Here is a 22,106-nt window from a genome sequence, read left to right as displayed (position 1 = left end):
ATCTCAAGCGAATGGAAGAGGAGAGAGACATTCTTTCTGTGAAAACGAAGGAGGCTTTCTTGATTTCCCTCAGCGTGCACGGTTTGTGCTGTTGAGTGTGTTAGATGGGAAAGAGACGGAGGTGCACAGGCCTACAGCACTTGAGAAACCACCGACAGGCTGCGTTTCAAGGACACAGCGTTTAGTTTGTTTTGCTGAGGAGTGAAGCTGAAAGTGTGGGCGTAATTCTTTATTTGTCTTTGGACTTCGACTTCCCTGAACCCTGTCATTTCTAATCTGTGGGGCACAGCTGGTTTCATACATAGTGGTTTCATGCAATGGAAGTTTATGTGTACATTATCTGAGTTTGATAGCATGTAAGTTGTCATTCAAATTGATAGCAGGTTACATTGCACCCACAGCAGCTGCAGCTTCACCAATAAACAAGAATTTACATGTTCTACACACAGTTTCTCTCTTTTTTCTCTATCTTTCTATGTATGTTCAGTGTGTGTGTAAATATGCCAACATCTATGTGTGAAGCACACATAATAACAGCGTGAAATGGAAATAAAAACGCCACTTTTAGTAGTAGCGTAAGTTGGTAAGTGCTACATCTTAAGTGGTTAATGTTCATGCCACAATAGAGGAGCTGAAACTCGGTGTGTCTCTTTAAGGTACAGCAGACACAGCAGGCTCTCTGCTTGCAAATATGGCTTGTTGTAGCACTAAACAGCACTCAAAGTGAAAGAATAAGAGCATGAGAGAGGTGCCGCACTCGCTTCTTTCTCCCTTTTCAGTTGTGCCATCAATCATGCCACATTGGAGCTCGTGCTAATCCTGGCTGATGTGTGTAGAAACCTCTCTCAGTCACATTCAGATGCGGTGCCGTTGGTTTTGGTCGGTTTATATTCATTACACTAGTACTGCTGGTAGACATAAGTAAATAAGACTTACATTTCCAAAATCCCCTTGCAGGCCCTGTCTGACATGAAACCTGTGGTTGGATTTCAATTTCAGGAGTCAAAACGAGAACATTGTAAAACAGAGTTGAACAAACACAAAGTGTCCACAGACTTTGCACAGTAAATATATACTGTGTACAGCTCAAATATGTCGCCGATGGCACGTCGGTATGTTGCGTCTGCACTTTTTCCGGACTTGTGTGGCGTTTCAGTGACAGCACAGTAAAGTTGAGCGATGGCCCGAGCGCCTGCAGCATCAACCTTGAGACAATGAATTTTAATGTTTGTGTATGATCATTGGAACATTTTAAGGGTACCTCAAACTCTCCTTGATGAGTGGACACACCTATAGTGTATCAGTGACTCAGTGAAATGCTCCACTAGTTTCACCTGAACGTTACAGTATACATTAAATCAACATGTTAAACAGCAGTCTGTAAACATCAGCCCACGAGCCACTTCTAACTCGTATGTTAGACGTTGTGTATGCTGGGCTTACAGTAATATGTCTGCAAACACATACTCGTCTCCTCCTGTTGATCAAACAGGGGAGTCGCTGTTATTTTTCCCTCCACTGAGTGGGACCTAAACTCGCGTCCACAGCATTATTCATGTTTTGCCACATAGTCGCCGCAAAAAAAAACAGGACATGACTGTTTGCGTGTAGAAAAAAATGTGTTTAGAGGAACAATTTGTGCTTAAATGTGAAACATATTAATGCTTTGTATGGTCTTCGATAGTCGTGTTGCTGATCAAGCTGTTGACTCATCGAACAACTGACAAAACACATGTGACTGTGTGAATCATGTGAAATAAAGCTGCTTGGCTTCACAGAGCAGGATATTTGTCCTGCTCTGACCATCCTGGATCACAGCCCATTAGTGAAAGTGATGTCAATTGGCAATTTAAACTGTGCCATATCAACAATGTCCCTTAGAAGAACAAGCCGGATCAACAAAATAGCAGGAGTCGGCTTTATCTGATCTCAGCAGGCGTAGTCAGGCTGGACATATTTACTCACTGGTAGAAGGCTCCAGAAGGATGAGTTTGATTGACTCGGGCAACCCACTGCCCTTGACATGGAACAAATTTAGCAATCAATTACAGCCTCCATGATGGAAGAAACACCCCTCAGACACACACTCAAGTTTTCAAGATGTTTTTTTTCAACATGACTGTACCCATTGTTTTAAAGACTCAACCACTTTATTTGTATATATATTAGAAGACTAGTAGCAGTACCTAGTACCATATTTAACCAGCAGCCTCTCTGCACTAGAAATGAAGACAGTAAATGCCACTTTCTTTAAGTGTAGGCTACATCTCCTCGGACTGAGGCTGATTTGTCTCATGCAGATTAGTTGGTCGGTTTCCAAGGCAACCTGTCAATTATTTGTTCCAGCAGCTTTGTCTGAAGCCTGGTAGAGCTCTCACCCTTCCCCTCCACTGTGACCCAGAGTCCCATCCTCAGTAACATCATGTCAATGATAAACCTCTCAGGAATATCCAACGAGCAGCATTAAGGAGGCACAAGCGGACACGAGACAGGACATTGCAACACACAAAAAGAACATTTCGAGAAACATAGTGCTGAACACTAAGAAATAAATTAGAAAAGAGAAAGCAAAGCTATGCAGCGTGCTCTAGATTTTATGACAAATTGCTTGGTTGTTGAAGTCACAACTGCATGCACTGGTGCGTGTTGAGCATATGGGATAATCATTTACAGCTTTGGGTTTTAATTTATGAGGCTTGTTTGCTCTTAAAGAAATACCATAGCTCAATCAAAAAGGTAGTCAAAGCCAAAATCATTGTCGGATGAATTTGAATTCTGTTTACTCTGCTGAGATGTCTCATAAACCACCGAAGTCTCACAAGCAGGAAAGAAACCACACTCAAACATACAAATGAAAATAACCACAAACCAGCTTGTGCACAAAATAAAACTGAAGAAAACTTTAGTGGACAACTGTCATTCATATTCACTGCTATGTATTTCCCCTATATATTCCCAGATAAGTGTTTTCAGAAGACAAATAGGTGTCTAGTGAATAATCAAATACTGTAAGTGGTATTGGTTTAATCACAATTACAAGTTAACTACTCTAAAATAATTTATGTAGGTTTAGTTTATATACTTATTTAGTTTAATTGTATTAAAGTATCATCTGAATCAGATTACATCATATACATCAAGACCACAAACTCCTCCAAATGATGTCATATGGAGGAATATTTCAGTTTATATTGTTATAACAATCTGGATCATCTGTGGGCTTTTCAGCAAGACACAGAGAGTTATTTTAATACAGAGAAAGTAGAGGGAATTTAAATAACATTCATAAAACTGTATTATTTGATTGAGAACCATGGAAAAGAATTTAAAAATTGGTGAAGTTGCCCTTTAAGAAATAACGCTATCAGACTCTGATGTCGTATGACAAACTGGTTGGCCCACTGTCCACAACAGGAATTCAATCATGTTTGTCTTTCTCTCGCACTAATCTTAAGTTTCCCAATTTTTCCCATGGTCAGATCCATTTAAAAATCAATGACATCATCAACGTCAGTCAACCAGCAAACTACCCTGATACCAATACGTGTAAAATAATAATTAGACCTGTGGGACTAAACAGTGGAGAGTCACAGCAGTTCAGAGTCTAAATCAGCACAGAGGCTATTTCGGTGCTATACAAGAGGTTAGAGGTCAGTAACAACTGAACATGTTTTCCACTAACACAGAAAGGGCAGAGCGACAAGAACAACGCTTGGGCTCCTTGTCTTGAAATTAATTTTTAAAGGCGTGCACGTGCAGCCCAAATGAGCGATGGGAAAGTGTATTTATATACAGTTACCTACGTGACTCAGTTTGAAGCGGATACCCAAAGTCAGACCAGGCAATAGAGGATAATGAATGAGTGGTGGCCTACTCTATATAAAACATACGTATAATTCAATAGCTGTATAATAACAGAGTTGAAATATGCTACATATACTTTATGATTTTACTTCTGCCTCTCTATGAGTACAGTACGCACGCAATTTATTTTCATATCGTGTCTGAAGTCATATGAAAGGTCAGGCTGTCTTTATGTATACATAACGTACCTTTGACACGACATCGCTAAAACCAGGCCTGACTTGTGTTTATCTCAGGCCGTGAGGCAAAATATTTGTGTCCTCTAACTCTGCAGGCTGCACTCGGTCCTGTGTCAACACAAAAACAGGAGCATCAGTACTTAGTAATACTCACAAGTGAGTAAATACACGCTGTAAATCTCTATAATTACAGTAGTTTTAATTGTGTCTGCTGTGTATGTTCCATGTTTTTCACATTTAATAACAGTTTATAGTCCTTAATCACTCCGAGAATATGGTCTTGTGTAACAGACACTGAAAACAAATCTTAGCAGGAGGCTGTTGTTGCAGCTGACCTGAAAATACAGTTTTGCACTGTTGCTCCTGTTGCTTGGATATTTGAACCCTGCAAGCTGTATACAATTATCATGTTTATCATTTTGTGTTCAATTACTCAATTAAACCCTATGTAATAACTGCTGAAAACATGCATTTATTTGTTTGTGTTGTTACATTATTAAACCAAAGAGGCTTGAAAACAAAGAAGCATTTAGGGATTAATGTTCAGAGAGCCATGCTTCTGTGTATAGTACTATTCTGCAGTTTGTTCCTCTTCTTTTCAGGGGTGTCACATAGATGTGCTGAGCCGCAGCGCAAACATTTTTGTTGATCTGTCACAGAGACAGAGCTCTGAAGACAGAGCTTCAAAGTTTGCAAGTTTCCAGGAATCGACCAAGGACTTCCTTTAGCAGAACAGAAGTCTATAACAGAGTAATAACTAATATGGAAATGTGAATGCACTTCACCTGTAGAGATGCACATCCTGCACTGCTGATAGTAATATTGCTGTCTATCTGTTAATAATAATAATAAAAATAAGAATATTCTCAACATCTCTGAACAGCCATCTCCATCCTTGTATAAATTTGAATCTGCTTGATTTGATGTGGAACAGGATATATCCGTATGCTCCATCAACTTGTCTGTAATTGTCACTCTCTGGGATTTGTAGATCTGGCCGCTGAGTCAGAAATGGCTTCTGTGATGAACCTGGGGGAGGGGAGATGCATTAATCCGGCATAATTGTCTCAGACCATCTGTCTGTCTATCAGTACGTTTGTTCAGCGTTTCATCATCTGTCCGGCATGACCACTCTGTTGGGACTTTTTTTTTTATCACCTTAACAAAACAAGGCTGAGTAGCCGTTGTGCAAATTGTTGATGCAATATTTGCAATTCATTCTTTCAATTGTATATCTGGGATATTGTGGTTAGAACCATCATTTCTTTCTGTTATAGTAACATTGTACAGTTAAACCTTTTTGTTGTTGTTGTTGTTGTTGTTGTTGAGTTGCAGGTTTGAGATCAGAACAATCCGAATTATTTTATAGGAGTAGCCAGTTTCAAATAAAACATTTGTTAGGAAGTGGAAAGTGAAACACAACTTTTAAGTTGTTTCCCTAACTGTTGAGAAATATATTTTGCAAAGTTATACTCTGGTTCAACTTTGGCCCAGTGTGCACTTTTTCAGAGAATCAACTGAGTTTTGCAATGCAATGAATAACTGGAAAGTACATTTAGACTGTGTTTTTGATTTTGATATCCAAAAGGGAAGCTTAAATAATTCAATCTAACTGTGTTAGTCTGTGCACCATGGTGTGTGGTAGTAATAGTAGTAAGTAAATATTATTATTATTATTTCATTAATTTTGATAATTTGATTTTTAGAAAATGGGAGAAGAAAAGAGTGGCAAGTCTCACTGCTCCGTTTGGTCATTTTTATAATTTGGCTGAAAGGCCTATGGGAGGTGCTATGGCTACAGCATTTCTTTGGTCATACACAATAAATGCAGTGTTTCTGCTCAGATGCACAGGAAACAGGAGTGTTGACTTTTGTTTCATTTTTTTCCGTGTGTGTGTGTGTGTGTGTGTGTGTGTGTGTTTGGGGGGGGGTCCTATAGTGGTTAAATGCCTTAATACCACACACACACTTCCTTGTGATAGAGAAGAGTGGCACCTGGCCGTTCCCTGCTGTGGAGCCAGCCATTAAGAACTGTTTGCATGACTGGCACTTAGCACATTCCCTTACTGACTAATACTGAACATATGTTGGGGTCCTTGTGTACTTTATACCATATAATAGGCTCCTACTTATTATTTTGTCACACATGGTAAACTGTTCCTTCACTATTACTCTCAGTGAGTTCCTTTAGGAATATTTTAGCTTACATTTCATTAAGGATGTAGCATGAATTAACAATGCACTACTAATAGGAGGACTGTACCACTTAGTTTTAGTGTTTCCATGCTACACAGATGCAGGTCTGCGCCGCCTGTGGGCCTGTGATCCTTCGTTTTCTATACTTCTTGCAGTTACATCATCACTTTGAGGAGCTGTATGTGACCTGTGTGCAGGATGCAGGCCGTGTGACGTACTTAAACTGAATGAGTAATTGCATAACTCTGCAGGGCTGAATGGCTCAGGTCAGTGTCTGCAGAAGGCAGATTAGCACTGATTGTTTTGTTTTACCAAGAGAAATAAAGGAACTTTCTGATGAAGTTGCAAATGCTACTTCACTGTAAGTTTTCTTTCCTTCAACAGTGAGAACACTTCTAAGGCTAAACACATGCATTCATGCAGTCCGATGTACAGTTGTTGTGTCTGTGGTGAACTATAGGATGATATAATTGCTGTATCAACAGCAGCCCACGTCTCTATAACATGTTTATTTCGGTGCGCATCTTGCAGTGAGTACATTTATGGTCGCTGGTAAATAACAGATTACTCACATTTGTGTAATCCGATTCCGCTCCAGTTCGTTCTGTGCAAATCTCATGACGTCATCACACCGTAGCAGCTACAGACGGAGCGCTTCCAGCTCCACGCAGGCGCGACCAAGCGCACGCAGAGCCATCCGACGCCGGTGCACTGTGCATGGCTGTGGGTTGTGTAAGCAGCTGTATAGCAAAGCCTTAAACACGCATTTTGTCGACAAACAAACAAACAAACAAATAAAAAACATCAGGCAGCGCTAAGTAGCATGTTAGATTAGACTGTCTGCTTGTCACACTGTTTGACACAAACTGTGCATTATTCAAGAAGTTGCCTCGTTTTTGTTTTTGTAATCACATGTCATAATCTGTTTTTTTTTTTACGCATTTACTGCAATATAAGATAGATAAAAGAGTTTTAATAACATTTGTTGTGTGTGTTTTTCCATTTTAAATCATGTGAAAATGTTAATATTTTTTATTTGTTTGCTTTCTGACAATGTGCATATTCTTTAAACTCCTCTTGAAATGCTTTTTTTATTCCGTTTCAACATACCATTTGGTCTTTTAGCGAGGTTGAGTGCTGCGGCCCTGGAGCATGTTGTCATGAACTCACACGCTTCTCCTCGTCGCCTCCATCGACTCGATCGTCGCTCGATTGCCTCGCTGTACACCAAACTCGCTGTGTGCGCTCTGACCACTGCAACTTTTGCAGAGACTCCTCACTCCACAGACATGTCGCACAATAGCTGAGAGCACAAGCTGTCACCGCGGCTCATCGGCAGGAGCCCCTCCAGGAGCACGACTCGGGGCTCGGATTTTCCCACTGCTCGGCATCTCTCCTGTCGCTTTCCTCGCGTCGGACGCCTGCGTTTGAAAAACGCCTGGATATGAATTATGAGCATTTTCCTCACTAATGAACTGGGCCAGTAATGCAGGAGACCGCGGCGACTCTCTCATCACTGTTTCAAGATGGCAGATTTTTACTGAGTTTTCAACAGACATCTCGCTTTATTTTTTTGCCATGAATAACAGGAATCCTTGCACCGATGGCCCCTGTATACGAAGGTAAGTCGGGTTTTGTGAAGGTGCTGTTTTCCTTGTCAGTCTCCGAGCCTCCCGTGTCAGCTGTGATACGATTGCATTGCGAGCTGAGACGGAGCGATGGGATGCGTTGCACCCTCTCTCCTCTCTCTGTAATCAAATCAAATCAAATCACACAACATATATTCCCAGCATGTTTTTCTAAACGGGCTGTCAGATCCCCCCATCCCCTGCAGCTCCCGTGTTTGTGGTCCCAGTTTCACAGTGTTGGTAAATGCTCAGATGGAGGTGCCAGTCCAGTAAAACCAGCGCTGATGGGGATGCGGACCCCGCTGAATAAGGTCAAAGACAAAAAGCTGTGCTGTAACGTGCAGCACAGCTTCATGTGCACGGACACCTGGAGGTGTTGTGTTTATGTCCCTCACGTTTGTTCCTGGTAGAAATTAGAGCTGCGCTCGGAGAAGGGGGGGGGGGGGGGGGGATGAAAGAAGGTCGGAGACCGATCGGTCAGAGTGTCGCCCCCCCTGCTCTCATTCTTCCATCTCCGCGTATGCTCTTTCTTTTTCTTTTTTTTTTACATCAATCTGAAAAGTGCATGTGTTTTAGACGTTTCTCTGCTTCGCTGCACTGATTCTTATATTTGATTTTTCTTCCGGAAACGAAAGGGACGCTTTAATACAACAAAAATTCGCTATCGCTGCAGCATTGTGGCTGTGACTAATCCAATTGAGAGAATGCTCCCCTGCATGCTTCTGTAAATTATTGGCTGTCATACAGGGTTTTTTTTTTCTTTTTTTTTTTCAAATAGTGCAATATACAAAGTGTTTGCCTTACAGTGTTGCAAGGTGGGTTATATCCTAAATATAAAACATCACAAACGGCCCATTATCATCCGTTCAGGATCGAGGACTGATGGTCCAACTGCAACTACATGAATAATAGTAATTTCCTAAATAGTACAACATAACATGGACATCAGTATGACACAAATGCATGCACTTCTATGTCATACTAAGATGAAATTCAGATCTAGCAATGGATCACCCAGAAGTGCTGAAGACATGATCTTTTAACATACAATAGAGCAGACAAACAGCCTGTAGCAGAATTTACAAAAGAAACAGGGCTTTACAAGGAAACTGTAGCTTATGCAAACTGTATAGTAGCACAAAGCAAATAATAGCCCTTGATGTTTCCAATATTTATTTTTGAGCAGCCTCGTGTTTAACATCTTCTTTTTGCTCTGTGGTCCCTCTGCTGGCATTAAAGGGAACCCACTTCTTTTATTCACAGTGACCATTAAGAAAAAGAACTATTAACACTTTAACACATTTTAAACTGACTCACAGAGACGTTAAAAGCAAAAAAAGTGGGTTGTAATAGTAATGTTTAGGGTGTATAATAGTGCGCCACTGAAGATAAGGAATCTAGAAGTACATGGCAACAAACTCCTCTCTAAGTGCTGCTTTGTCCCTGCAGCTATATTGTAGTGATTTTTCATTAGGGGTGTTGAAGCTTAGAGGCAGAGCTTGAGACGCTGGTGTTACAACATGAAAAGGAAAGTTGAAATGAGACTCCTATGCAAAAAGGTAATTGTGTAAATTACATTCCCTCGCTTTTCCCTCCACCGCAGAGAGGAGGAGAAGGGAAGAGAGAGAGAGAGAGAGAGAGAGAGAAGAAAGGGGGGAATTAATTACCTTGCCTGTCCTCCTCGGTGCTGGAGAGAGGGCTGTTATGTAGAGCAGTCATGGAAATGACCAAAGTCTCCAGTGGAAAATAGGTTTGGGGGGCCCTTCACATAGAATGAGACCAGCTATAATAGTGATTACTCACCCTTGGCTACAGAGAAACTAATAACTTAAATCTATATGATTAGCTGCTTCCTTTAATAGTTAAAAGTTGTTGTTGTTGAGGAGAAACTCTTTGCAGCAGACATGTTTATTTACAGAAGAGCTAAAATCCACGTTTATGATCATTTATTAAGAAGTATTTGTTTAAACAAGGTTGCTGTACCTGTATCCACTTGTATTTTTCTTGTTGGTTCCGCTTTTTTCTTCTTCTTCTTCTTGAATGTTTGCCTTTGGCCCTTCTTGGCCCAGACAGAAGGCCATCAGGCAGTCCCGCTCGCAGGCAGGGCAGAGGACTGATCACCCTGGGAGCCTGGTCTCATAACCCAAACTGACACCTTGATGGATGTCTGATGAACGGAACAGGTCCAGAAGCCCCCAGCTGTGGAAAAACCTAATATTCAGTCACTGCGAAACCCCGCCTGCCCTTTTTTGCCCGGCGAGATGCTGGCATTGCGAAGTGCTCGCGCACGCACGTGCATATGTCTTTATGTGTATGTGCCCGTGCGAATGTGCCATCGACCATTTGTGGGGCAGCCCTGTGAGAGGATTAGACAGCTGCAGAACTGGGCACCGGTCAGGAAGTCAACTTCATTTGCAGATGTGACTCTTAACAGGTCAACCGTTACTATTCAATAGAAGCTTCATTCATGGTGAAACGGACATGAGCGTGAGTCAGAGTGTGACCGATTATGATGCTGACGACGATAGTGACAGGTGCTGTGGCATCAGAGCCAGATTAATGTTTTATCCGTCCATATGGCCATGATGTGTTAATATGACTTAGAACTACCTTGTGGTTTGGTGAATGCTCCGTGCCCTCGCTGAGGCTAAGTTACTACACGACAGGACAAAAGGACGCAGAGAGCAAGACTTTCTCGCAAACTCTCCGTCTCCCTCCCTCTTGCCCTCGTGCTTGTTTGGAGCTTGATTGATATCTTCCTCACGGGGCCATGACCCAGGCTTTGAGTCCAAGGTTGCAGCTTTTTAAAGTTTGATTAGAATTGCAGGAAAGAACCCCGGGGGCCTTTTGGGGGCCATGGCGGGGCCACACCCCGCAGTGGAGTCAGGGGAACTGAGGAGGGTCTCCTTTTTTTTTTCCTGACTGTTATGACAAGCAGGGTGGTGTGTTTATCTCTTCACTGGCCAGAACAGAGAAGGAGAACGGCCTAGGGAGGGAGGATAGCTAAACAGTTGGTAGGAGATTGAGTGATGTTAAATAGCTCAAAGGCAAGAACAGTCATCACTCCACAAATCCTTGCAGGTGCCATTGTGAATGTTTATCTCTTGTTTTTCAGTTTCACTCAGTGCCACTTTTGATCTGTTTGTTGACCTGATGCATCGCCTTATGACTTGTCTGGAAGGCTGTTTGCTCCAAAAAGGGTTATGAAAATGGATAAGCTGTCTTTACAAGGATGGCTTTTGCATTATTCAACGCTTCCGTTTTGAAAAGGAAGTGAAATCCAGTGTTTGGGGGGTGGTGGTGCAGGGTGGGTTCTTTGTGCTATTGATTTGCTGAAGCATTTAGTAGAAGAAGCTGAGGATTTGGAGGAAGATAGAATGTGAGTTTTATGTGAGATGAGGTATGTGTGTCGCTCTCCATTCAAGACAGGGGGAATATATGAGCTCGCTGATGTGCCGAAATAGTTCACAGGTGTGATCTGAGGCTTTTGGAAACAGAGCGAGGGAGGCGAGCATCAGCCTGAACTGAAATGACAGATTAGTAGAGGCCAGTCAGACGCAGGAGGCCCAGGCTTGAATACGAGCAGAATACTTCTGGCTATTTCACCGGGCTCAGCTTTTCATATACTTTTTTCAGCAAATTTCTCCGGAGTAAAACTGCCTCCGGTGCCCCAGCGCATTTTTCTTCTGGCTCTTTTGTGCGTGGAGCAAATTCAATTGAGATGCGAGGGGCTGTGCAATTGCGATTTTCTCTTCAGTAAGTAAGGCTCGTGTTTTAGTTTTTCTGCCATATGTTTCCGATATCTATTTAAAACGACTCTGACAGCTGGGCTCTGAGGTCCTTGAAGAGGAAGACCACATCAGTTGCTGACAGTAGTTAGCTTTTATCGAAGAGGATGTGAGGTTGGTTGGGATGAAGCCTTAACCCTTTCAACTGCTTACCCAGGGCATTTCCATGTTGTCATGCATGTGCGAGGGTCCTCCAACGCCCCCCTCACTGATTCTCACGGTCATCGCTCTCTGTGTGGTGTCAGCCTGTGCGCAACAGCTGACTCCAGCTCTGACTAGAGGTGTAACAACTAGTGGCTTTAGCTGAAGTTTAGCATTTAGTATAGCAGTGGCAAAAGAAATAACCATCCCGTGTGCCAGGACGCCTGCATCTACAAGACACTCTGATGGAAAAAAAAGTTTTGTCCTTATTGTTATAGCTTTTAAAAATCCGTCCATCCCCCTAGTTTTCAGTCTGCGTGCGTATGAAACTGTCTGTGTGCAGTATGCAGTACTTATGCTGCAGGGGCATTGGTTACATACAGTAGGTAATGTAGTAACTGCTCCACAGCTCCGAGGATGAGATGATCTGTTAAAAAGTACGATGTTGTGAGCCTCCGTACCTCTGACACCTCTACGGCTTTGATCTGCCATGAGAACCCGCAGATCAAACAAAGGTTCCCAGTGAATACGGCCTTTTGTTAACTCGTGCCTGTTAAGCAATAATTACACAGGAGTTCCTAGAGCATAAAGAGCATTTTATATGCTGAGGGTGTGAAGACAATTTTTCATGTGCGGATAATAATGCACAGTGCAGCAGGAGCATGATCTGCATTTTGCTCACATGCCATATATTGCATGCTCACTTTGCGATCTCTCATCATCCGCCAATAACCCACACCAACTGCCCCCCCCCCCCAACCCCCCAACACACACACACAGCAACCACCCAACGTTTCCCTGCCCCACCCCCACATCTATCTCTTATCTGTCCTTCCATCCCACTCTGTTTGTTGATAAGCCGAGAGGCCATTGGCCAGCACACATGGTGCCCATGTGACACTTAAGCAACAGCCTGATAGCCAGATTGGAAGCCCCCATGTAGTATGTGTGTGTGTGTGTGTGTGTGTGTGTGTGTGTGTGTGTGTGTGTGTGTAATTGGAGGCTGGTTTGAGAAGAGGTCTGGCTACTGTAGGTTTTTTGTTCTCTCTAATCATAACCCCCACCCAGAAGCCTTTAGACTGTCCCATCGCTTCTCGCCCCACTCAGTCCCCCCTTGCTTCTCTTAATACCCCATCACAGTAATATGATGGGGCACTAAAAAAAAAAAACTAAACAAAAAAACCCCACCAGTTTTGTTTTTGGTTTGCATTGTTGCAAGTCTTAATCCTATTGTTTGTGATAATGTCCCCACCATGCCAATCTATTTGACATTGCACTCTCTGGAAGGGCCGTGGTGGCTGTTTTTCTCACTGGCTCAATTGGCCTTTCATCTCGACGTGGCACATTGCACAGGCACACATGAAACTTGTAAAGAAAAGTTGCACATATACCTCGAAAGACAACAGATGACGTAAGGCGCTACAGATGGATGGTGAATGCAACCACTGCACTCTCAGCCACTTCAATTTAACAAAAAGATCCTAAACATCTCCTCATATGACGCGAAGCGTGGAGTGAAAAATGGTTTGCAGTTTTTAATCAAGCCTTTCATAACCTCCACGTTTTGCCTCCTCTTCTGGGGGAAAGAGACGGGGATGAAGGGTGAGGACAGGGAAGGTAGAGTGTTTACAGACAGATATTAAAATGAGCGGAGGACTGAATAACACAGTAAGATTAGGGCACTGAGGTTGAGGGTTTTAGGGTATATGCTCTCATGTTCAGTGACACAGACACAGCTATGGGCTCTACCATGTGCGGGCCATCCAATGTGGACTAAGTGCTGCCGCCAGCCCCATTTCCACTCCTGGCTCCAGCCCCTCTCGGTCATGGAAGGGAAGTGGAGCGATGGGCGGCTGCTGGCGGCCCCTTCACAGATGGCTGCAGGTACAGCGCTACGCTTGGCTGATAACCAAAGGACTTCAAAGCTCAGACGAGCGCTCAAGCCCATTTCTGTCCAGAGCCAGGAGGCAAAAGGCATAGAACAGAGAAAGCAGGCAGCAACAGACAAGGACTGGGGTAGTCAAAAGAGTCAACAGGCATGGAAATGAGCAGCTTTAGCCTTTTACTTTGACTCTGCACACTTTGTGCGCCATATTTGCTCTCATATTCTTTCCTCACATACTTTCATCCTCTACTTTCCATCTTCTTATTCGGTCTTTTCTCTATTTACTATGTATTTGTCATTATTCTGCTACAGTGAAGTTGACACATCATCTCAGTAGCCACAGATATGGAAATAAACTGTGACGGTCACTGTTGAAGATATTCGCACCTCCTCTCTCTCGAGTGGTTTTTCTTTTTTTTTCTTAATTGTTTCAGAACAGGGAATCTCTGGGAAATCATATATTCTGTGTGAAAGAAATCATTTTCACCCAACAGTAAACCAAAACATTACATATGAAAAGGAGCAGGCGGTGGAAATGACAAAATGTACTGATAGAAATGTCTCAGGTGTTTTAAGAGCTTCAGACTCGATGAAATGTGGTAGTATGGTGCTTGGTCCTATTTAATATTCATATATGTAGAGAAAATGATTTCTTCGTTACTGCTCAAGGCTGTAAAAGCTTTTATGAGCTTTTAAGGGATAACGTAACAAAGTCACCGATTCGATTAGACAATTCAGAGGTGCCTCTAATACTGCTCCAGTAGTGACATGAGAAAATGCTGAATGTCCCAGATGTAAGAAATATTTCCTCACAGCTGAAATACTGCTGCATGAACATCTCTGAGGACATTCAGTAACGTTCAGTTGCAGCATAAGTGTGTAATTATGGTTGCTTAATAGCACTGTGAGCATTTTTATTGAAAAACTGTTATATTTAGGACCCCCAGCAAGGTTTGAAGAAGCGTATACTACCTTTGATACTTTCATTATTTTATTATAAATGGTGTAACAAAGTGCTTTCTTATCTTATTATAGTAGATTTATAATAGAAACCTGCAGTGTTTTTTCAGCTTTGAGGAACTTTGTGTGCTCTGAACCAAATGAGTCCAGTTCTCATTTAAGTGTAGCTTAATTTTTATACTACTTATTGGAGAGTAGTAGTGCTACCTGTTTATGTTTCTGAGTCCAAGTGTGCTGCAGCATTAAAAAAAACAAAAAAAAACAAGCTGCACACATTTTAGATCCACTCCTCACTTCAAAGCCTCAGGCACATCATGGCCAGCCTGCAGCTCTCTCTGGCAGCTTTTTGAACTGACCCCTCCATTCAGCCTGAGAGACAGAGAAGGAGAGGGAAAATGGCAGTGAGATAGGGAATGACAGAGACTGGAAAAGTAAGGCAGAAATAGGAGGGAGGGAGGCAAGGAAGCCAGGGTAGAGAGTTGAATACGTTCTTCTGGGGGCCCCTGGGCCTCAGGGGCACTGCCAGAGGTCAGGGGGTGCTTAAAGGGAGTGGGCCGGTTAGTTTTGGGAGGGGCGGGGGGGGGCATCACTGGTCTAAATGGGATTTTCTGAGGTGGTAGTGGCAGAGTAGAGGGGGGCGTGATTTCACCCTTCGTCCTTTTTAACCTGTCTCTCTTCTTGCATCTGGGACCAGTGCTGTCCAGCAGCAAGGCGCCCGTCTCCTACGCTCCCCTGACAGAGCCCAGCAGCTGCTAACATACACAAACACTCTCTCACTCACCCCCCCCCCCACACACACACCCCCACCCCCTTTCACTTTTAGAGAAGCTGGCCCAGAAAAAGGCCAAAAGTTGACCTTTAGCTATGAGGACCAGTTCTCTTTCCCTCACTGCTACAGAGCACTCCAGACCAGACCAGTTGTTTTTACCTCATTAAGCTTCAGTGAGAAAGGACATCTGCATTCAGAAGCATTCAACCTAAAGACATTTCGGGCATAAACATGGCAGCTTTTCAAGTGGCACCCATTTCAGTAACATAGGCCTCATTGAGATCCCAACATTTTGACAGCCTGGACAAAAAAAAGATACCTCAGCTAGGCTAACAGACTAAAAGCATTTCTCTCTTTATTCACAGTACAGCATCTTACAGTATGATGAATCATTATTTATTGACTCCCCACAGCTCATCTTTTCCATCTGTTAAAAGTGCTCTCAGCTACTACTGAGCTGGGAGTTTAGAAACATCACAGACCGAGAGCCTAACTGGCATGTTTTTTTTTTTCTTTAAAGTAAATAGATCTTGTTTTTAGTAATTTACTAAACAAAGATTGCCATAATTTCTATAATTGTAAAAGCAACACGTTAAAAAGGAGCAATGGTCCTGCTCTTTTTGAACCTGTTTACCTTTTAATCAAGCCAATCCAAATGTGTGCTTCCCATACACAACCGCACAGCATGTGGGTGTTAAACTGGTGGTCAGAATAGCCATTTCCTCTCTGTTTTTGGCTGCTATTTGTGACTGTGAAGACACTGTAAATATAATCGGCTAAAGCCATGATTTTCACGCTGAATCAGATTCAGAGGGCTGAGTTGGCTAGCCATATTTATTACCTCAGCTTTGTGGCCAGAAGGACTCAACAGCCGTGTTTATGACACACTGCCATTTGTATTAAGGACACATATGTCATGGTAAATGTGTGTGTGCTATAATCTTTCAAAAGCTATTTGAATATATATCGAAATGAGTCTGCTTACTTTGTCAAAACATAGACAGGATGATTGAAGAGGAGATGGTTAAAAAGAAAATGAAGAGAGATTAAGGGATTAAAACAATTTATTAAGCATGCATATGGATGAGTCACCTGCAGCATGAAGGCAGGAGTGCATGTTGAGGCATTTTACAGGGAGAAAAATGCATCTGTAGTTTAAATTAGTCTCATCTGTGGCCTTAATAAGCCCTGAGCAGCAGCTTCACACACCCCACTGAAATATCACACAGTCTTGTTGCCTGGGGAGGCATGTGCACCATCCGCAGCTCGTATTAGATAGGGGAGAGCATAGGGAGGTTTTTGGATACACAGAGGGGAAGAAGGCCAGTCACATGTAGTGGGGTTAGGACGAGCTCTCTCTGTTGTCTCTGAGCCAGTAAAAAGTGGGCATCGTACACTGGCATCAGCACTTATCATTATCAAACCTATAGTGACTGTGACTATGTTACAACTTGGCAGACAAAAACACCTTGCACATCCTGATTTCAAGCTCACGTGAATAGGATACCTAGACATTGGTAGTTTAACAGGTTTAAAATATTTCCTATCAACTTATGGTTTCTCTTTTTAAAGACAGATGTCTCTATTAGATTGCCACTTGTAGCTGTGCTTTGAAAATATCAGGAAGTGATGCCTGTGTCTTTGTGTGATTGGTCCCCAGGTGCCTGTTCAGGTTGGACTGGTTCCTCTGTTGTTGGGGTTCATTGCTGGGTTTCAAAAGGGTGGGGCATCAACATAAATACTCCTGGGCGTGTGTGCATGTTTGGGTGTATATTGGGGTGGTGGCTTCATGCATTCTGATACAGCTTTGACAAGCTGTAAAGAGAGTCCTGCAATGCACCAACAGGCGCAACCGAGTCTCAGAGGGACATAGATGTATGTATTTGGGTATGCACGGTTATGTGTGTGGTGCATCCTCAGTGGAGGTGAACGTGTTGCACAGGACAGGCATTATTCCAGCTGTCTCAGTTGGATATTAATGTAGCAGCAGACTTTGACCCCTGAGTCAGGAACACACCCAAAACCAATGTTTGGTAGTCTGTTCCATGGGACAGGGTAGGTAGGGTGGGGTGATGATGCTGTCTCCTCTCTGTTCAAGACAGAGCTCTCTCCAACTGCCATCTCTTCTCCGCAACCGTCTCAGTCTTTGCCTTTAGTTATTACAGTCTCCGACTGCAAATAGTGATCATGTTCCCAAGACAAAGAGTAAATATGTAGAACTCATTTTATACAGTGGATGTGTTAATCTCATTAGTGCAGTCAATACAGTTATGAACTTCACAAAGGGAGTTCCTGTTCACAACACAGAACTAAACCACACACATAAGTGATAAAGGATCACACAAAATGGAAACAGTAGTGGTTGACTGATCATTTTTGACAATATGTTCATATTTATTTGTCCAGAAAGAGATCAGACCATTTGGATATCAAATTAAAGTGGCCGGTTCTGCAAGCACTACTTGCTTGCCTTTCTCATCTGTTGATCTTTTTGTAGAACTATACATTGTGTCCATCTGTCATTGTTGATCCTAATGACACAAGAGGAAGTGTGGTGTGGTGTGGCGAGGCGTTTCTAACTGTGTGTAAATGATAAGCATTCTGTAGAACGGTTGCTTATCAGGTTTTGTGCCCCTGCGTGGCCCTGCGCTGTGTGGAAGTGTAGTCAAAGCAGCGCAGCTTGATGCACACTGTGGATGTCAGTGGTAATACAGTCAAGCCATGAGTTCAACAGGTGCCACTGGTTTACGGTTGGACACGTTTTCTTTCTTTCTCTTTCTTTCTTTCAGCAGGGAAGAAGTTGGGTGCTGTGTTTTGTACACTCGCAACACTCGTGATTTGATTAATAAGAAATCCAGCTCCAGCGCTCTGCCACTCGTTCCTCCTCCTCCTCCTCCTCCACCTCCTCCTCCACCGCTTTGTCCTCCTCCTCATCTTCTGCTCCTCTCCTCAACCCCGTGCCTTGGTTCATTGCATGGTTAGGCTGACCGGGCAATATAAACAAGGCAAATGTTTTTCACACACCAGCCGTTTTATGACTACAGTTACAACATGAATAGCAGCCTCCTTATCTGCTGACAGTTGCCCTGGGCTTAGCTTTATTTTAGATTAGAAATGCTAGCACTAAAACTGCAGCTACGTAAGTTATGATGGGTTAGGTAGGCTCTATAAGGTAAAGATCTTATGAGGGTTATTTTACATCAGCTGTGTAGGGCTCTTTGTATCAGTGCTCCTGTGTGCACCCACATGTGGACAAGCCCGCGATAGCTTGGGCGTGTGCGTCCTCGCTTACGTATTTATGCATGTGCATTTGAACTAGTGCTGACTGAACATTTTATCTCACAGCTAACACAACATGTTGTATCTTTGACTGTCGACTGCTCCCTGGAAGGGGAGAGTTGAGGGAGTGTCACATTTACAGCAGGCACGTTGCTGATTTACAAGCTGAGAAGTCCTGGGTATGTCCGTCAGCCAGCATTCATTTGCCTTTTAGGCTTTCCATATGCTTGCTAGATATTTGTCCACTTTCTGTAAGACACCAAAGTGAAATGGCGAGGTGATTCCAACTAGTCAATTACTGTGGTCAGGTTAAAGGCTGATGGAGCAGCAGCTTGGCTGACAGTATCTCCCTGAGAGCTTGCCTGATGCATTATTCTATAAATAAGCAGAGATGAAAGGGCTAAAAAAGCAGACAGCATGGTCAAGACTATGCAGTGTCAAGCTCCAGCTCCCCCACTGTAAGAATACAGGGCCAGGTTGCTCTGTATGAACAAAATGTTCCACTTCAGTGCATTCACCACTTGTGTTTAACTCCAAGGTTCTCGTCGCTGGTCCCACTGCAGGTTTCCCACCAGTGGTTCCACTGGCCGTGATGCCTTTTTATGAATATAAAATCACTCAAATGAAGATTCTCTTCTAATCTTAGGTGTCAGAGCGTTTAGGGTTGCGGGTGCATCAAACAATGCCCCCAACAAAGGTTGAGATAATGCTTTGTCTAGACAGCCAGTCGTTTCATTAGCCACCAATTTAGCCCACTCACCCCCCATGCCCTCCAGTCCTGCAGACACCGGGATGTCCAGCAAAGCGACAGGCTCATCAGAGTGTCTCTGTCGTTGGCTATTAGGCCTCAGGATGTGGTTCAAATATAACCAAGCCAGGGGACATCAACCAGACAGACCTGAGAGCTGTCTCTGGAACATCTCAGCCTCAGGTGACGGCCAGGGTCTCTGCACTGTCTATCCACTTAAACTATTAGGTGCAGACTCAACGTGACACAGTTGTGTAGTTCATAAGAGGTGTTCATCTCCATGTTAAATTATTTTAAATTCTGGTTTGTATAAAGTACCAAACTTTGGTGTATTATAGAATTTATAATAAAACAACTATATCTATTACAAAGGACTACTTGGCATTTTTGGTAGTGTCTAAAGGCATCCTCATCAGTACTCTCTGTCAAGTTGTCAGGGGAGTATAAATGAAGGGTTTAATAAAAGAGAGCAAACAGAAGCAGGTCACAGGCTAGAATGTGAGGGCCACTCACGGTCCTGCTCTTCATGTACTATTCTCCTTCCCTCCCTTTCAGTCTGTCTCTCACCCTGACATGGCATGCAGAACGGCCCTGATCCTCCCAAAAAGAAGATTAACAAACCCCTGACAGAGAAGTAATCTCTCTGAAAACATTGACTATTACCATTTCAACATGCTGCCTCTAAACAGTGGAAAATGCCTCTCTGGTATGCTTAATTGCAGTGTTCAGGACACACGGCGTTCCTTTAGGTATGCTAAACGGACAGCCTTGGCCACTGAAGCCATTCCAACATTGTATATGTACAACAATGGACCTTTACACTTATACACCCGTCAGAGAATGTAAAGATTCCAATAAACTTGAGAGGACATTTTTCAAGGGAAGGTCTTTTGCACACTGTTGTTTCTGACAACATTATAGCAGGCTTGGTTGTTCAGATTCTACCTCATAAATATGTTTGAACTGCAGTTTGGCTGAAGAGTGATTTATGAGGACTGGAGCAGCCTTTCTCAGTGAAGTATAATTGGCCACATTGTTGCCTGTGTATGTTGTCATGAGATAACATTCCAACCATTTGACCTCTTACTTTTGGTTCATTTAATTACTTATCTGCGCTTCACACTGGGCTGTAAACTGCGGCGCTGTTTGTACAGCTTTTGGTTTCGTGGCAAAACAAACTGTGAGCTACTTCTTCACGAGTTAAGGCAAAATTTTCATATGTGTTTCTAGGAGGTTTTGTCAGCTGCGTCTTAGAGCCCCTCCCCAGTTTTGGGGAGCATGTGTGGCCTTCAGTTTATTGGACCATGGAGGCAATATTAAGTGAACCCTTTGACTGAAGCATTAAAACTGACAGAGAGTCAATGAGTGACTCAGATTGGGATTAAGGAGGAATTCATGTGATTCTAATGCAAAGAGCAGCTAGCCTCAATCTGGCCTTGTAAAACCCAAAGCTATCCATAATCATGCTGGCAGATATGCAATGCTGGAATTTTCCATAAGGCCAGCTCTGTGTCCGTCCATCCATCTTTGTGTCCATCAGTTGGTGCCTGTGATTATCCTTTCAGGCTCTCAGTCAAACACTGTTGACGCTGCTCTCTGACGCAACCCATCATTCAAATTATTTTTAGCGTAAAGTCCAGGCACAGGAATTGGTAATCCAAGGAGTGACATCTGGCCCTCAGGGCTTATGTGATTAGCAGAGAGCCTTGCCCCTAATAGCTTAGCGGACGTTCTTCATTACCTCTCTGGACCAGCCATACCTGTGGGACAGGACACGAGTATAGGTGTGTGCACAAAAAGCTCTGTTATTGATCGTTCAGCGCACATATGTGTAGGCATTATGGCTGAGGCTTAAATAACTACTATAGGAAGGATGGAAATGCTAAGATACATCAGCTACTGTGCAACAGTGTCCAAGCTTACATTGAGCTCTCTAATGTGCACTGGAGCTTCAATCCTGCAGCATTAGCGCTAAAACCAGATGACCACAGTGATAACTAGCAAGTCCCAGTAAGCGAGAGGCACTAAAAAAATTCTAAAGAGCAGGAGAAAGAGAGGTCAGGAGTGTTCAAAACAAATGAAGCATAGTGAGAGCTGCCAGCTTCCAACTAAATTAATCATCATCACCACTCATAGGGCTAATAATGACAAAGTGACCAGGCATGTCGCCTCCCCTCTGCCGTCTGTCTGCAGAATGGAGCCCACAATTATGGAAGTTCTCCCATCTTGGAGGGAAATGGTCCTCTAATTATCTTTGAACAGAGCAAAACTTCCCCGGCTTTCAAGATGTCTATTAAACACAAAAAAGCAAACAAAGTTTAGGGGCTGTTTGCATGCATGGGTGTTTGGTAGTGTCTGTGCATGTGTGTGCGCTGTGACCGTAACATTCTTTGAATCACGCATCAGTTGATCAACGGCTAGACCTAATTGTGTGTGTGTGTGTGTGTGTGTGTGTGTGTGTGTGAGTGGGTTTGGGTGTCGGCACGGCCAGGTGGAAGCTCTTATTTTGTTAGTAGTAAACTGGGTTTGCTGGAAACTGTTTAAACATAGCATCGCTTTAAGTCTTATATAATCTCCCTTGTGCTGTAATAATCATTTCAATGTTACAAACAAGCCTGTTTGTAAAAGAGAGAGATAAAGAAAGGGACTATTTTGGGCAGTTGTTTGCT

At 43.1% G+C, this 22,106-nt stretch overlaps 1 protein-coding gene and 1 long non-coding RNA gene across 3 annotated transcripts in view; one reads left to right on the top strand and one right to left on the bottom strand.

The window, feature by feature from the left end:
- Nucleotides 1-4,011: 4,011 nt before the first annotated feature.
- LOC113165357 lies at nucleotides 4,012-7,436 on the bottom strand. Its single transcript, XR_003299111.1, has 3 exons — nucleotides 7,350-7,436; nucleotides 6,812-6,993; nucleotides 4,012-5,072 (listed from the first exon to the last, which is right to left on the bottom strand). It is a non-coding gene; the product is annotated as an uncharacterized LOC113165357 (long non-coding RNA).
- Nucleotides 7,437-7,530: 94 nt separating this feature from the next.
- Nucleotides 7,531-22,106, top strand: part of LOC113165356 (homeodomain-interacting protein kinase 2) — a 64,536-nt gene continuing 49,960 nt past the window's right edge. For both annotated transcript variants that reach the window (XM_026364777.1, XM_026364776.1), the window contains exon 1: nucleotides 7,531-7,861. In XM_026364777.1, coding sequence (XP_026220562.1) covers nucleotides 7,843-7,861 — 19 coding nt within the window. In that variant the 5' untranslated portion in view covers nucleotides 7,531-7,842. The remainder of the gene's footprint in view (nucleotides 7,862-22,106) is intronic.

Source organism: Anabas testudineus, chromosome 6, assembly GCF_900324465.2.
Source record: "Anabas testudineus chromosome 6, fAnaTes1.2, whole genome shotgun sequence".
Taxonomy (NCBI): domain Eukaryota; kingdom Metazoa; phylum Chordata; class Actinopteri; order Anabantiformes; family Anabantidae; genus Anabas; species Anabas testudineus.
Note: the sequence above shows the minus strand (reverse complement) of the source record. Positions and strands in the feature narration are given on the sequence as shown.